Source organism: Cibotium barometz, chromosome 3, assembly GCF_041138505.1.
Source record: "Cibotium barometz isolate CiBa-2024 chromosome 3, ASM4113850v1, whole genome shotgun sequence".
NCBI lineage: Eukaryota > Viridiplantae > Streptophyta > Polypodiopsida > Cyatheales > Cibotiaceae > Cibotium > Cibotium barometz.
In genome coordinates this window covers 34,975,991-34,993,774 of record NC_141048.1, presented here as the reverse complement: position 1 = coordinate 34,993,774, position 17,784 = coordinate 34,975,991, and the positions used below count along the sequence as shown (strand labels likewise).

The 17,784-nt window shown below is 47.7% G+C and overlaps 1 protein-coding gene across 5 annotated transcripts in view; it reads right to left on the bottom strand.

The window, feature by feature from the left end:
* Positions 1 to 808: 808 nt before the first annotated feature.
* LOC147639996 (Aldolase-type TIM barrel family protein) overlaps positions 809 to 17,784 on the bottom strand; it is a 47,253-nt gene continuing 30,277 nt past the window's right edge. For 2 of the 5 annotated variants that reach the window (XM_086776079.1, XM_086776112.1), the window contains exons 7-10: positions 13,338 to 13,444; positions 13,123 to 13,250; positions 1,473 to 1,576; positions 809 to 1,069 (exon numbers count right to left, since the gene is read on the bottom strand). In XM_086776079.1, coding sequence (XP_086632205.1) covers positions 1,026 to 1,069; positions 1,473 to 1,576; positions 13,123 to 13,250; positions 13,338 to 13,444 — 383 coding nt within the window. In that variant the 3' untranslated portion in view covers positions 809 to 1,025. Of the gene's footprint in view, positions 1,070 to 1,432; positions 1,577 to 13,050; positions 13,251 to 13,337; positions 13,445 to 17,784 lie in introns of all 5 variants that reach the window. The other 3 variants (XM_086776086.1, XM_086776094.1, XM_086776103.1) reach the window with 3 other exon arrangements.

Genomic DNA, 17,784 nt, shown 5'->3' with positions numbered 1-17,784 from the left:
CCATCCAGAGGCTGCTGAGATAAATGCTCAATATGGTTCTCTGACAAAATTGTATCCTCCTACTACATTTCCCCATTCCCAGATGAGGAGCTGTGGTGGGGAGGGGATGCTGGTGGTGCTTGCCTGGACTGATGGCAGGGGGAATGCTCTAGCAAGATGCCCCATCTAATGGCAAATGAAGCACTGTCCAAGGAGACTTGACTACTCGACTCTGCAAATTAGGCTCTCCTCGGAGGCATGGAAGAGAAATTACATGAGGAACAGACTACAGGGCCGGACCAACAAGCTGGAAGGAGGGCAGACAGGGGTGCGCTGGAGGCAGAGGGCAGGGGGTGCGCTGGAGGCAGGAAGGCGCAGCAGGCAGGTTTTGAGCTGGGGCGGAGGCGGGAGGGCAGGCAAAGGCAGGTGGGGGGGGTGGGGGGGTGTTGGGTTGGGTTGGGTTGTAAAGGAAGCTTCAGCTCACTTCATGCTGTCTTGCGGATCTGTGTTGAACATCCAAAAAAAACTTCTTAGATTCCAGGTTCGAACTCATCCCCCCTTATGGGCAGCATAGTGTCCAATAGCCACTTGGGCAGCCACCGCCAACTTAAATCACATAATCAACAACAGACTTAGTTGCTTTTAGCTCACAACAAAGCATTAAAAGATGAATTTAAGAGAAAACACTGAACATGCAGCATTTATGCAAGCAAAATTATGACACCATCAAAGTTAGAATGGACCTTTCATTCTTTAATGATAATGATGATGATACAAACATAGGCATTGCTTAATGCCAGCCTATCATGATAGTACAAAGTGTAAATTCTTTTCTTTTTTCAAAGAATGTTCTCAATGCAAGTCACTGCAAAAATGACAAAAAGTGCAGAGGCTGTTTTGTTGAGTTCATTTCGATAATATGGTGGCTGAAACAGATGATATCTTTTCCCTTGCGTCTTCCCTTGTCCTTGCCTTCTGTGCGCGCACACAGACAAAGTAAAATGTCTCAGCCCGATTTGAGAGGGTGACAAAACACAGTTTTCTTTTCACACGTTTTCCCATGACCAGTCAGAGGCGACGGCTTTGCTAGCTGCAAAATCCAGAAATGAACATGAGATTAGCTACATATGTACATTTCTAAGTGCGCACACTGAACTTTCTTTTTCCTTGAGAGAGTGATTTATGTATTTAGCTATAGTCAAACATCACGCCCCCAGCTGCAGCCAGCAGGGATAGAACCCAGGCACTAGTCAAGAAGAGAGAACCCCTTACCAGCTGGACCACATGACTGGGACAGACATAGTGAACATTTAAAACCATAGCTATGACAAAACATGAACTCAACCCTACCTTGCCCAGTGGCTCCCAGTGTTAACATACCTTAGTATTCACACCACCTGCATGCTTTGCATATACTAGTGAAGTTTAAAGGCTAGTTACAAAAAAAACACACATGCCCATCACAAAAGTCGCAACTCCATGAGATATCATACATCTGTAAGGAGCACACGGTACAGCATCCCCACCATACAAGTCCTCCACAACTTCTCGCTTTTGTTGAACAAGATCGTAAAACGCTCTTTCTTCATACAGGTCCCTGGAAGCAACAGATTGTAATGTAAGATCTGCAAACATGAGATGTCCTTAAATCCGCAAATTCAGCAACTCTTAGGAATGAAAAATAAAAGATCCACATACAAAGTTTCTGGCTTGTAAATGACCCTTTTTCTACATTCTAGAAAGCATAAGACTCATTAAAAAACATGTTAATTATTTTTGTGTAAGACATCCAATGTGGGGAACCTTTCTTCTGTGTAAGTCATCCAAAGTGGTGGTGGGGATGATAAATTGTTATGGGCCAGGATTCCCATCTTGTACCCTCCTTGCCTTTATCTTAGAATAAAGACTCCTAACTGTTTTGCAGGGCATGCAAACCAAGGAGAGTGGCGTCCTCTAGATCTGCGACAACTTCGTCGCCTGCCAACCAACATCCAGCCGAGCTCCAAGGCTAAGGGTAGTGTTTTGCCAAACGGCCCAGCTATCAGCGTGCAAACAGTCTTGGAAGTATTGAGAACTCAATGCACTAAGTGAAGGTGGCTTAAGTTGTTCACTGAACTGTACATCTCTTAAGAAACCAACAGAGGCTAAGTCAGTGAGACCATCGACACAGAGCTGTGATCCTGTCACCATTTGCGGTCCTCCCGTGTTTCTCATTATGTATGTACATTGGACTGACATCCATGGCAGTTGCATATGCGGGGGATCGATGCCACTTATGTGATTCTGTGGACTTGGCTTTCCGTTGGGACTTCTGCCTGTGTGTACATGTCCGGAAATGCCTGGAGCATTGGTGTTCCGTTGGGTCTGGTACCTTGTGTAATTGCTTGGAGCACGTCTATTTTGGTATAGTTTCATGAACGGGGATTGTCCATACCAATGCTGCATTGCATAGCATCTTTATGTGCTTGCTTGCAATTGAAATTGCATGCTGTTTGAAGCTCTCACGCTCCCCCCCGCTCGCGCTGCTGCCTGCGCACACTCCCCCCCTTCTCGCCCACGCGTCTGCTCCCCCCCCCCCCACCTGCCCTCACGCAAGCTCCCCCCCCCTCCGCTTGGCTTTCTTGTGCGCCCCAGCGCGCCCACCCCCTGCTCCTCGCCTTCGCGCCCCCCTCCCTTCATCAGTGCCCCGCCCCCCCTCCGCCAGCCGTCGCCCTCTCTCCCCCCCCACCCCCCCCCTCTGCATGCTGCTTCTGCCCCCCCCCCCCCCCCGGGTTTTTTTTCTGTCCTCGCCGCCTTATCCCCCCTCCCCTTCTTTCTGTGTTTTTTTTTTCGTCTCCTTGGGTTTTTTTTGCCTTCCGCCTTCCCCCTCCGCCCTTTGTGTGCAGCTCGGTTCTTGCAGGACTCTCCGCATTCGCTCCGCCTTTGACATAGCTTCAGACTCTGATGGAGGCTCCTCCCGCCCCACCTCAGAGGGACTCTCCCGCAGCCCCCTCGCCCGCCCCTGAGGATACCCCCATCAGGCTTTCTCTTTCGCCAGAAGAGGAAGCGAGCCTCGCTGCAGAGGTGGAACGCCTCCCAGGCACATTCCACCATCTGCCGTATAGTCGGCACTCGCCCCAGCAGAGGGGAGATCCAGGATCTTCTCCAGGCCCGCCTTCTTGCAGATGTGGGCAAGATCCTGGACGTTCAGCTACTGGACCGTGGACACTACCAGATCGAGTTCGAGACAGCCCAGAGCGTGGCCAAGGGTCCTTGCCATGAGTCCCCTTGACATCAGGGGCGCTCGGGCATTCTTCAAACCTTGGCAGCATGGCTTTGACCCAGTAGCGGCCGAGCAGGGAGAGCGCCTTTTCCATGTTATAGTTTGCTTCCCTGGGCTCCGCCGTGAGTACCTCCCACTCCTTTCTAGGCTAGGAGCATTGGTGGGTTCGGTGCTTGAGGCTGGCCCCACAGCAACTTCAGTGGTGGCCAGAGCAGCTGGACTACCCTCAGTCAGAGTTTTGGTTCCTGACATCTCCTCCCTTCCGAAGGTCATTCAGCTACCTAGGATAGGGGGGGATGGATTGATCAGAGAGTGGAGTTCTTGGGGCTCCCGAACCAGTGCTTTATTTGCAGGCAGGTCGGCCACCTGGCCAAGGCCTGCCCTCGCAGGACACCCAGACCTTCACCGCAGCAGCAGGCCCCCGATGGCCCGCCCACAGATGTGGCTCAGCAAGCACCCTCCGGGACACCTGCTCAACCCACAGAGACCTCGGAGTGGCAGCCTGGTCAGGGGCGCCGTCGAGGGAGACAGCCCCAGCAGCACGCCCAGAGACCGATGCACCAACAGCCCCACAGGCTCAGCATCACTGGGTTCCCGTGAGGAACAGCTTTGCTCCCCTACAGGAGGAGACCCCAGCGCCGACTGAGGACCAGGAGATGCCAGCACCCCCTCCTTCGCCCCCACCCCCCCTCCCGCCCCGCTTCCACCTTCGCCTCCTCCCGTCCCCGCTCCGGTTTTGGCAGCGGCTCCTCCTCCCCCCCCCCCCCCCCCCCACTCGCCTCAGCTCCCCGGGAGGCCCTGGCAGTTCCCTAGCGCTCACCTGCAATCCGGCGGACACTGAGCACCGACCTTGCTCGAGCACCGCAGAGGAGACTGACCATGCCGATTCGGGCTTCACGGATATCCTCTATCTGTAGTCGGCTGAGTCGTCTTGACACTAGACAGCGCTCGGAGGCTTTTGATTATTCCTTCACACGGCTTTTTGGAGCGGAGGGCCCACATGAGCCAGCACCCATCAGAGTGCATGTAGTGATGCCTCCGGCCCGAGGGGAGGAGGCACTTGATTTAGTGGTGGCCTTCTCATTCCCTCTCTGTGGCCCTAGCGACCGGGAGTGGACTATGGATCTCGCTCTTAGCACTTTGAAGACTCAGGCAGTTGAGTTTTCCCACCATGTGAGCGATCTGGAGGTGACAGATGTGATAGGCCGACTATGGGAGTTGGCTCATTTTTTCTTTGATCCTGGGAGTGTTGATGCCTCCGGGATTCGACATTTGGTGGTTCGCATAGTGGCAGACTTAGCACGCGACCCTGGATATGTATGCATACACGAGGTTGCTCTGTCTGAGCGGGAGGCAGTTGCCATGGGACACAGCCACTGGCGCCTGGTCCGAGATTCTTGCAGCACACCGGGTGGGCAGATTCGTAGCCGCTCGGATGGGGACTATTCTCCATCCAAGCCACTTGCGAGGGCCCGCCGTCTCAGCAGGTCATCCATGAGGATCATCTCATGGAATGTACAGGGCCTTGGCAACGCACACTATATACGTTACCGTGGTTGCTTGAGGTAGGAGCTTCAGAGATGCCTGGTTGGGGGCAGTATTGACATTTTGATGATGGAGGAGCACCATTTGGGTGAGAGCAAGATCCGGAGATACGGTTCGGTGATGCCTGGTAGATGGGACACCTTTTGGTCTGCAGGGTTTGGCCCCTTGGGTGGGCAGGGAGGAGTATGTATGGTCATTGCGGATGTATGGCGGCAGGCCATTGTGGATCGTGGGATCATTGTGCTTGGTAGAGCACAGTATGTCATTCTGAGGATGCATGATGCACTCTTTGGTGTGCTCAATGTCTATGCGCCCAACCATGCTAGTGCCAGAGCAGAGTTTTGGACTCAGGTTACGGATGCATTGCCAGAGGCCGCACATTGGTGTGTCTCAACATGCTTGAGGACCCGGCCGATAGGGTGGGAGGCAGTCATGTTACAGTGCACGGCACGGAGCTTGCAGCTTGGGAGCGATTTTGCATGACACTGAGGATCACTGATGCATGGCAGCAAGAGGCTTTCTCCCGCTCTCAGGATAGTCTTAGTTTCTCTCGGTCGGATCGCCGGCAAGGAGGGACTAATCTATCACGGATTGATTGCTTCTATGTGGGCGACAGGTTAGGGGAGCGAGGGAGCTCCGTTGGCATTCTCGCTGGCACCTCTTTTTCAGACCATGCGCCAGTCATTTTGACACTTGAGGAGAGGACACGGGAGACCAGCTTGCAGTTGAGGATCCCAGATAGGATACTTACAGATCCTAGTCTCGCTGAGGACATTGAGAGGATATGGCATGATAGCCAGAGCACTGCCTTTTTTATGCGCTATTGGGACCTTTTGGGGCCAGGCCTCCGCAGGGGCTTTCAGTATGTTTTGGACACTGGGGTGATGCCACAGAGCTTTTCAGAGGGCTTGATCTTTCTTATCCCCAAGGGGGAGGGAGTATCAGATGATATTTGGCATTGGAGACCTATTACGATCCTCAATACTGTCTACAAGGTCTTAGCAAAGGCCTTGAGTTTGAGGATCCAGCCCTTCCTGGGGGAGTTGATTCATGCTACCCAGACAGGATTCGTCAAGGAGCGTAGTATCCTTGACAACATTTTCACCTTCTGGGAGGCGACGGCCCGAGCTAGATTTCTCGGTGAGGACCTGGTCGTGATGCTTCTTGATTTTGAGAAGGCATACGATTAAGTCGATTGGAGTTTCTTAGAGGGCACGATGCTTCGCCTGGGCTTTGAGCCAGTTTGGATTCGAGGAGTGGCGGCTCTATATTCCACAGCTCGTAGCCAGGTACTGATGGCAAGCGGACGGGGGCCGAGTTTTGAGTTGACCAGATCAGTCCGTCAGGGGTGTCCTCTCGCCCCGTTTCTTTTTCTCTTCTTTGCTGAGGCTATGAGCATGTATCTGACCGCAGAGGAGGTTGGTTTTAGAGGACTCCAGCTCCCAGTCCGGGGGGGGGACCTGCTCGATGCTGAGTTTGCTGATGACACGGGTTTATTTTTGCATGGCTAGGAGGCCAATCTCCAAAGGGCAGAGCAGTCGCTTCAGGTTTTTAGCGCAGCCTCGGGAGCATTGATCAATTGGCGCAAGACAGTGGCCTTTTGAATCAGTAGCGCTCCCACTCCGGCATGGAGCCCAGACCCGGGCTTTCGATGGATTCCCCCTGGCACAGCAGTGCGGTATTTGGGATGCCAAATTGGACTAGATTTGTCACCTGAGCAACAGGTTGCCCTGCTTCTTCTGAGCATTCGGAGGAAGCTTTTGTATTGGAGTACAGCTCGGCTATCCTTGGCTGGGAGGGTGGTGGTGGCGAATCAGGTGCTTTTAGCGACCATGTGGTACATCACGTCTTGCTGGATCTTCTCAAGCTCTTGCATCAGCCAGGTACAGAGGCTGATCAGGAACTTTCTTTGGTCTGGGCGGGACGGTCAGTCAGCCCGGGCTAAGGTCGCTTGGGCAGTTATTACACTTCCGCTGGCCCAGGGGGGTTTGGACATTATAGATCCAGTTGATCAGAGTAGAGCCTTATTGGGGAAGCTTATTGTTCGGGGGCTGCTTCCAGGCGCTGAGCCTTGGAAAGAGCTTCTTTTGCAGCGGCTGCAAGCTCGGGCTCCTCCAGCAGGGGGCACTTGGGCACCGGAGATACGATGGATCTTCATAGAGATGAGGAGGACAGGCCTCAGTAGAGGATGGGAGGACAGATTTGCCTTGAGCATCCTGCGAGCTAGGGAGTTGCTGAGACCGGGACTCTCTTAGAGACCTCCTTCTTGTGATGAGGGGCGGGCCAGACAGCCGCTCATCTGGAGCCTAGCGGTTCGCACAGAGCAGCGTAATATGCTGGGTTCTCGGCCTCGTCTAGCCTGGGGACCATTGGCGGCAGGCCCAGCACGTAGTTTTGGAGCTTGGCAAGCCTTCTGCAGTCTCCCAGAGAAGATCCAGGTGGAGAGGTTGAGTCACTTCAAAGGGGGACTGATTATGAGGGATGACATTCAGGAGGCACTCACAGAGGAGTGGTTCACGCCTCTCGAGCCAGTGGCCCCACGGTGGATGGGAGCCTTTACACAGTTGGAGATCCTGATTGCTGTCAAAGCTTGCACTGAGGATGGTAGATGCCTCTACAATGAGATCCAAGATGAGGGCAGACTTCAGAGAGTGGAGGTGGAGTCGCCTTTGGTTGCAGAGTGCATTTTTCAGAGGATACGGGTAGTGGCCGCCGCTTCTCGGAAGTGGCATGACCCAAACCCTGCAGATGTGGACTCTGATTGGCGCATATGGGCTTATGCAGCGCGCCCTTTGGCCCGGCTCTAGTGGGACCCTGGCGAGTACGAGTGGCATGATCCTTATGCATCCCCCGAGGCCACAAAGATCACCTTTTTCCAGTGTACTGTTCGGTTGGGACGACATATTTTGACGGCGAGGAGGATGGTCTCTCCAGCTGCATCGGAGCATTGGTGGCTACAGGGACTCTCACAGGAGTTCCTGGAGGATTTTTGGACCAGGCTCTGGGCTAGTCGACAGGCACGCAGGATCTCGACCTTCCAGTGGCTGGTCGCCCATAGGGGCTCTGCAGTTGGCACCTAGCTTGTCTACAGCGGTCTTCCGGCGGCCTGCGTCCGATGCGGCCACCCTATGGAGAGACAGAGACATTGCCTATGGGACTGTCCCCAGGCGCAACAGATTTGGCTGCGGATGCTGCGCATTCTGGCCCCCCTCTCTCTAGAGGGTATGTATACGTGGGGTGCCGCTACTTGGTCGACTTCGTCAGGGCCTGCTATGGGCTATGAGACGGAGCAGGACAACCAGTACATCCGATTCATTAGGGGCCAGCCTCGCCTGGTTCCTTCACCGGATTTCTCGTCCGCCGGCTGGACACAGGAGAGGGATCTACGATGGGAGCTCCTTTGAGCCTCACCATATGGTTCACCTGGAGAGCCTGGTGTTTCAGGGCCTTTGAGGGGAGACTGGAGCCACCAGCAGAGACTGTTTGGGGTATTTGGCAAGAGTTCTCACTTATAAGTTATGACCAGCCGTGTGTTCGCACACACCGATGCCCAAAACCCAATGCCCACCGCCTAGACCTTATCCCCTTTGTACAAAGGGAGCAACCAGCCATGTGTCCATTCTAGCTTGCACCATAAGACACTTGTCCTCTATACTTGACACCTAGAGTGGACAACTCACCATAAGACACTTGTCCTCTATACTTGACACCTAGAGTGGACACCTCACCATATCTCTCTTCCCTCTCTCTCTAGAAGTAGGCACCCCCTTCATGAGGCCTCTTTGGCTGTATTTTCTGCACTGTCTCCTTCCCGACTCCATATCCAAGCTTGCTAGTGTTTCCGGATGGTGTTCACTCTCCCACACACTCCCATGACTGAAATTCAGCAAAACAGCTCTTATTTTTGCTGTAATTTTTGGTCTTTTTGCTGAAAACCCTAATTTCAGTCCTACTTTCTCAAGTTGAACCATAGGGAAGCTTTCCCAAGGTTCAAGACTTTTGTTGCGAAGGATCGCGATAAATCGAAGATTTCAACACTCCAAACGCTTCCATTGCGAAGACTTACGCTATGATCGACTCTACATGCAATTGGTAAGCTTTGGTACTCAAATATGGAAGCAAGTAGCAAGAGGGAGAAACCAGACTCCATGATTACATACCCTGTGTAGTGTTCTCTTGTCCTACGTAATCTCTTGCAAATTGTTGCTACTATGTGTTGGTGGAACAATAGAGAGTAGATGGTAGGGAACATGGACACTTGAGAGGGTAGTGTGAGCTGCAAGTCTACACCGACAACACATTGTTTGTAATACTGTATTCATATGCATTGGTATGGAAATCTAGTCAAAAATACCCATGACACTATGTACTTGATTCTTCCAAGATCAATATACTTTATTTGGGGGAGGAGCCAGCCGTTCCGGATCATTGTCTTGTATTGAGCATGTTGTCCATTAAATCTTGGTGTATTTAAATGTATTGATTAGCATTGTGTTCTACCAAGTTACATTGGTATCCGAGCATACGGTTCTCTTTCACTTCTATCGTGAAAGATGATCGCGTGAACACTAGCTATCTTTACACTTAGAACACAATGGACAATCATACAGTGAATGTTGGAGATGCTTACACAAGAGGCAGAGCTAATAAAATGCATGCTTCCAATGCTATACAGAATGAGCAAACTCATGTGGTGCACATTAGGGAACAGGAACATGTGGGTCAGCTGTCCCGTGGCAAAGAGAAAATGCAAAAAGAAGAGCCTATAGCCTTAAGGACTGAACTTACTCATATATAGGCTCTTCTTTATGCACAACAAGAAGAATTGAAGCTCTACCGCTGTGAGAATCCATTGGTACATGATTGTTTGAAGGCCAAGAAAGCTGAATCTTATATGGATCATGCAATGGCAATGATTGCTCAAAGAGTTACACATTCAATCGAGGGATGCAACACGTGCATACTTGGCTTGTACCGAGGATGCCTATGCAGAAAAGGCAACCATCCCACATGCCTTGGTATCCCCACAAGTGCCCGAACAAGAACTTATGTCTAAGAGTATGAATCCACATACTATTGGAGAGAAACTATCGGCAACTTCACGCCATGCAAGACTACCCTATGTAGCCTGTGAAGGATGCAATGTTTATGGTAGTGGTCAAAATGTATGTCAAATGCCATTGCCGGCTGAAAATGTGCATGCACAACACATGCAACATGGGCTGCAATTTTCTGTTGCTGCTGCAGGTATTCCGTGTATCTCTCATGCCACTCATGCCTTCAAGTGTGCTCGTGAGGGAGAAGCTATGGGTGAAAATGCACCAATGTGTGTTGAGGCACATGTATCTATGCTTGTTCCTAAAATGATGCTAGTCATAGGGGCTGTCCCAATGGACAAACATGCGGGAAAACATGTTGAGATAGACTAATGCATCAAAGTCTCGTGACTTCAAAGCTGGAGATAAATATGTGAAATTTGATGCATATCATGGGAAATATGATGCATCAAAGGTACTTTATTTTATTGCCCAGTTTGATATTGCTTTTAGTGATGACGATTTCACTTAGAAATCCATGATCCGGCATGTAAGCTTGTTCTGTCCATTGGTGGCTCACGAAGAAGCTCTCACCGAATCCTGTTAGATCATGGGAAGAGTTCAAGGAGAGGTTCTATGCCCAATTCTTGCCTCCCAATGCATTGAATAAGATAACAATGAAGTGGGATTAGGTGAAGCAGAATGAGGGGGAACACCCTCAGAATTTCAAAGTTGCATTGATTCAGTCTTCAGATAGTTCAAAAATTTGTAGCTCCCTACATGTAACATGCAGAAGCTCTGGGAGTTTTCTTTCAGCCCTAAACACATCCTGGAACAAGCTGATGCAAAAATGTAAACAGAAGAGAGAGGAGAGAGAGAAAGAGTTGAGTATTTAGTATATTATATAGTACAAAAAGATACAACTGTTCTTGCAGCCCCGAGGCTCGAGTTGGATATTGGCTGTAAAGAGATTCTTTACAGGTGCACTACCTTCATGTGCACATGAGTGTGGTCCAAAAGGTGTACCTTTCAGAGTAAAGTATATGCTATCGACATGTCCGGTAGATAGCATTATTGTAGCTTGTGGTTGACAAAAGGTGCAACCACTCACCCAAGTCACATGGATTATATATTAGAGTCATGTGGGTTATGTTACAATCATTTTTTTAATTGTACCATGTCACATGGATTATGTATCAGAATCACATGGGTTATGTTACATCGGTTTTGGCTTTACTATGACACATGGATTATGTACAAAAATCACATGGTTACGTCACATCAAGTTTCACACAATGTGCATATAATGATTCCAATGATCCTTCACATGTCAGCATGTCGGCAATACAACTATCCGTGCCTTTGACATGTTTATACTTGAACCTCTAGCAAGCAAACCATCCCGCCCACCACTGGAAAAGTAGTCCGTTGCTGATTTTGGATACATTTTCCGAGAAAAGAAAGCCCATGAAATTGTTAAGGTCTGTTTTTAATGTAAATTCTACCAAAAGGACAAACAATGTGAAATCTTCAAAACATTTCTTGGCAGACATAATTTCTTTGTAGATGGAGGGATAATTTAATTCAGCGTCATGAAATCTTTCTGTGGTATATCTATGAATTTTCTCTTTTCTATCCTTTGTTTCTGTGAGAATGTCACTCCAATATTTGTTGGAGACATTAGAATATATAGTAAGATGGCCTTCTGTGGGAAGACGCATTTTTGGAAGACAGTTTTTTTTTAATAAATTTTCTTGATTGCTTTTGTCTATTTACTTGTCCATTCGGTTTTGCCAATCAAGAGGTTGCTGATCTTTGAAGAGGTTAAGAGAGTAGATCCAAGAAACAAAATGTAGACATCCAAGAAACCTTTGGATTACTTTAATATATGGAAACTTCTAAGGAAAATCGCAGATCTTTTGTATTAATGTTCTTAAAGCATAATTTGTCCCAGATAGATTGTTACTTTCAAAAAATTAATCTTTTGAAGGAAGATATGTAACTTTGTTTTAGAAATCACAAATCCACACTTCTGAAGCTCATTGTAGACTAGTTTCAAGTGCATGAGGTGCTCTCCAAGACATTTAGAGAAAACCAGAATGTCATCGATGTAGTGTCATGCGCAAGACATGCATTGGCTAATCCTAAAGAGGCAACAAGATAAAGACATATTAGAATGAGTTTCTGGAGCATGGGTTGCTGCTATGGCAAGGAGTTGACTGGTGGTGGACAAGGTTGTTGTCGGCCAGCAGCAATCGTTGCTCATCGTTTTGGTCATTCAGTCCAGCAATGGGCTGGGTCTAGACTTACGCTTAGAGTTATGATGACAGTTTTATGACACTGTAAATGACACTTCTGTGCACCCTTATACACTTACTGCTTCAGCCATGGACACTAGCTTGGCATAAAAGAATGATGGAAAAAAACCTGTCGGCAGCATTATCTGGAGGAACTTGTCTAGGAGTTGGCTGACCAGCAATCGGTCAGTTCACTTTGTCATTTCAAGCCTATAAAAGGCAATCATTGCTCATTGTTTTGGTCATTCAGTCCAGCAATGGGCTGGGTCTAGACTTAGGCTTAGAGTTAGGGTTTTATACCTTTTCATGGAAGGCAGCCAAAAGCTGCTTGGGAATATGCACCATCACAAGGAGAACCACACACCTTTGTGTCCATTCTCTAGTTTGTGAGCCTTCCCTAGGCATTATCTCTCTTGAGCCTCTTGTATATTGTGTCGCAAGTTTTTTCATCCTCAGTCCAAGGTTTTTCTTGTATTTTATAATATGATCATTGAAATCATTGTACTTACTACTTTGATCATTCTCTTGACGAGCTTTTCTTTTACTTCCTCTACTAACACTACTGTTAAGGTTAGAGCTTCTTATAAGCCTAAGTTTGTCTTTGTAATCCGCAAGTAGCTTTCAGGTGGTGCCAAGAGGGAAAGAGGAAAAAATGAAAGACAAAGGGAAGGATGAAAAGTGGGAGGGCTGAAGGGGGGCCAAGGTTAGCTCTAGAGCAAAAAAGATGGGGTGCAGTAGAAGAAGAAAGTGCTGGTCGCAAGGGGGAAGGAAGAGGCAAAAGACCTTCAAAACCCTAGGTAAGATAAAAATGTTCTAAAAAACTGTGTCATCAAACGAGTACAAACACACATACACCGTTCCCTCCCCTCCCCTCCCCAACAAATAAAAACACAACTTAAAATTTCAGTTTTTCTATCAAACAAGCATTCACCTGATTTAAATAAAACCCAGTGGATCCACTATCAATCTTGAGAGAGCTCTAAAAGCTGTGCTGTGAACTTACGCCAAATCTGCCAGATTCTGGCACTTGTTTAAGGCTTTTCCCTCTGAGAACTCCAAACAAGAATGATGCATAACCATTTGCTTCAAAGTGTGCTTTGTGCTCTTGATATCATTGTCCCACAAAATGCACTGCAGAACATAGTAGAGCCACAAACAGTTGTAGTCTTTTACTTCCCAAAGCTGAGCATCCCCCAATCTGAAAAAAAATTAAATTACCTTTCTTAAATAATGTTGTTTCACATCCTCCCAGTCTGCTTTCCCACCCTTCTGGAAGATGGAAGCATTCCAACAAGCTCCTCTTGCAGCCATAGCAGATGAAGCACCTGGACCAAAACAATAGAGTAAACTGAAGAGTAGATCCAAAAAAGACACCTAGCATGCCTCCACAAGAGTCCAATGCGTATCAGAAGGTCTAGCTTAAACCAAATTGAGTAAAGAAATGGAAAATTAGACAGTACTCGATCGACACGCCATTGCTTTACTTGATATGAGATTGGCAAGAGTAACACTACAAAAGTGTGCTCTCACATTCTTACCAAGCCACGAACTTATGTGATTGTCACCAAAACTCCACCTGCTATGGGAGGGTGCCTTTGCTTTGCTATTTTCCGGGCTGATGTGGGCTGATGAAAAGAGGCAGAGGCTGTGTTCTTGCTAGTCCAGGGGCTGCTAAGGGTGCAATGAAAAAAAGAGGGTGGGAAGGGGGATGGAAAGAGCAGGCGCTGGGGGGGGGGGGGGGGGGGGGGGGTGATGGGGATACATACCTAATGCTAATCCTCAAGATTAGTGGCATAATCTGGCAAGGTTAGGGGAGCCCTAGGATTAGGAGAAAGTAGGCTAATACAAGCAGCTAAGGTTATTATTAGTAAATCAATGTGAAATAGCTATTTATAACAAGAGTCGTTTGAGAAGTGACTTGATCTGAGTAGATTTCGTGGAATAGCTTGTGTTTACCTCTGGGCCGTTTTCCCTCGTCAGGGGTTCTATGGGCTATACACACCCACAACAGGCAGCCATAGGTGGAAGGAGAGTTGTTTAAGTATGTAGCGAGAAGTAGATTTCTTCATAGCTTCTTGATTTGCATGTGCCTTAGCTGGACAACTTTGACCAGAATTCTCCTTGATTACCCGGACTCGTGGTAGACCGATCTGAAGGAGTAGATCCAGAGCATTGCAAAGGTGATCTGAGGGAGGAAACCCGAGAGTGGTTGATCTCTTGGGAGGTTCAGATGGAGAGGAGACGTATACCTTGGTGTCCCATCTGATACACAATCTCTTATAGAATTTCCAATTAGGTGCTAATCACAAACAATCAATTCATAAACACGCTTCCACAAGCACCTATGTTACAGCACCTTGTCTAATCCATGCAATAACCTACTCCCTTCAACCAAGGTTTTACAATGGTCTGTCTCCCTAATCAGCCAACATCTACCCTACATATGTCCTCAAGTCGCCATAACACATGCATCTAAGGATGGATGCATGTGTCATGATCATCCCTCCTAATCTTGCAATAGAAGGGCAAGTGTCGTTGCACACATGCCGTCTAGAGCTTGTACATCTTCAAATATTCGCAGATTCATTCATCTGGTACCGTCATCAATGGATCCAAGGAGAATATGCTGATGTTCATGCCACTTCAAGCAACTACTCCATCTTCATATAACATGTTGTTGTTCTTGCCCCTCAATGTAGCTTCTAGATCTATGAATGACAGCTACTAGGTCTTTCCCATGGGAGAACTAAGGCAAGTCTTCAATCAATCTCAAACATCTTTGATGAATCTCACACATCATGTAGGTAGTTAAAAATACAGTTTCCATCAGAATGCGAAATTATACTGATGTGAGGTGGGCTGGTCCACTCGGTTTTTTCATCCCTTGTATCACTACCAGAACTCAAAGTCTATGCTTGATAGTGACATCTTGATGTTGTGAACTGATAACTAAGTCATGCTAGTCATGTTGATGCATGAACTTTATGCCTAAGTGGAAGCATGCTGATTATGTGCTGCAATTAACACTAATCAATGCCTAGCAAAAGGCATAGGTACTAGGTACCATTTCTTTTGTGTCAACCAATGGTGATACTAAAAAGTTGTCAGATGTCCTCTACGAACCAGATGTCAAGCAAAATTTGCTCTGTATTGCGGCCATAACAGATCGTGACCAGAGGGTTCACTTTGATCAGACTAGTGGTCTTGAAAGAGATGCAAAAGTCTCGGATTGTGGTGCATCTACCAGCTATTTCAGAGATGTCAAATGCATGTGAAGCTTGTACGATGGGCAAGCAGCAGCGACAGCCCTTTCTACAAGAGATCAACAACAAAGCTAAGGCTTGTAAGTTGTACATGTTGATCTTTGTGGTAAGATGCCTACCACTACACTAGGTGGTTCTTCCTATTTTTGTTACTGATCGAAGACTTTAGTAGGAAGATGTGGGTGTATTTTATTCGGGATATAAGGCAGATCTTTTGGAAAGTTTAAATCATGGCATAAGTTGGTCGAGAATGAGACAAGAAAGAAGCTGAAGAAGTTTCGGACAGATCAGGGTGGAGAGTTTACATCACGTGAATTCAATTCCTACTACAAGGAGCATGGGATCAACAGACACTTGGACCACTGCTCATACTCCCAAGATAAACTGCGTGGCGGTACTGAAACAACACAAAGAAAAGGGAAGAGATTCACCTAATCTAATATATATTAACTGAATGAACAAGCATTTACAATGATTGTTCAGATCTGGACTAGATTTGAACTCTTGAATGCTTGGCATTAAACTCCTAATACATATTACTTATGCACTTCTACTTAAATGCTGTACAGGGCTGCCAACGGCTGAGTAGCCCAGTGGTGTTGGCTTAAAACTCAGACGGGGGAAGTCCCGATTTCAATACCACTCACCACTCGTTGGTGTTGGGCCATGGCCACAAGTTTAAAAACAGCCTTCGTGCGGGTAATACCATGAACCTGTGGGTGGGGAAAATCGATACTGTATGCGGATTCAACTCAAGGGAAAAAAATGTTGTACAGGGCTGAAACCTGATGTGTTGGGGCTGCTAATCAAAAGCAAAGGCTTGCATATCCAGCTCTGAATACTAATTACTAAACCAAACCCTTCTATTTATAGGTGAAATTGTTGTCCATCTAACTCTAGTCAGCCAGCCTTTTGTAAGGCCAAATAATATCATAAAAACCACTTAATGCATTCACCCAACCCTTCAAGCTAGTATACACATACTTAGGCTGCTCAAAATTGGTCCAAAATTGCCTCTAAATTGTAGGATTATGTCCATATGTCACTCGATTGATTGGTGCATGTGACATCCCCTCCTACTTAACTTCGAGCACTCTAACATAATTCACCTTTGCTCCATCTCCACCAAGATCTCTATCTGTGGCCTTTTGGGAGAATATTCAGGGCAGCTTGCGCCATACAGGAGAGGCACTTTGCCTTTCGTTGCACCTATAGCCGCCACCCTTTCTGTCTTGCAGCAAGGGTAGCATCTCTGGGCATTATCGACCCACAATGTGGCTGACCCCCACCACACCCCCCATCCCCAGTCTTGCCAGATGTTTCTTTCAATTTACCAATAAAAGGATCTTGCTTGCGAGGAGAGAGAGGGATTAGGGCTGTTAAGAGAGGGGGGGAGGGGGACATAGGTCGATTTTCTGTTTGATCAACGGCCTGAATTGATAACCGCCAGCATGCATACAGCTGCCAAGGTTCAAGATCTATTGCTAGATTGAATGCACTACACTTGGCTACTTACGAGCTTTCAACACAAGAATGGACCTATGCTCAAATGATCTGGGAGAAAATGAATAAAGCCACTTGTCATCATTGTTACATCCTTATTAGGAGTATCAGGGGATTGGCACTCCCCCATGGAGAGGATTAGCACCCATAATGAGTAGCGTGCATCAGCTACACCATCATTGTTACATCCTTACTAGGAATAGAGGGGATTGGGCATGGAGGGGATTAACAATCCAATCTTTGTGACATCCTTACCAGGAGCACTTGGGACTGTTAATAAGGACCTGGTGCCTACATAAGTAACCTAGTGTTACCCATAATGGTGGCATGCGTTAGTTAGGGGTTGCCGACCCCGAGGGATGCTGGTAAGTTGTATGAGGTGTGTAGGGCGGTTGACCAAGCGCAAGGTGGTCCAAGAATCTAAAGGCCCTTGGGTGTTCTCACAAGTTCAACTCTCAATGTGCTTTGTGCTTGGGGATGGCCTAGAGATGTCGGGCATATGGATTGGGTTGGCGAGTTATTGGCTGCTGATCTCTGTCCTATCACGACCTTAATGTGTTGGTATGGATTGGAGGATCAAGGTCACAAATTTGTGCAGAGTGCTGAAAAACAAGAGGTCCAAAGGAAAGTAACGCACTTGAGGACAAGGTGTCCACACGAGAGCTTTTTTGATGGCATAAGAATACACACCACCACCACTCGCAAGATTGAGATCGCACTGTGTATTCTTATTCTGTTAAAAACGCTCTTGTTCGAACAGCTTGTCCTCAAGTTTGTTGCTTTCTTTTACTTTCGTCCTTAAGCACCCTGCACAAATCTCTGGCATACATCCTCTGATCCTTAGCAGCACATTAGGGTCATAACATCTACAGGTTTCATGTGGTGAAGAAGCATGAAAC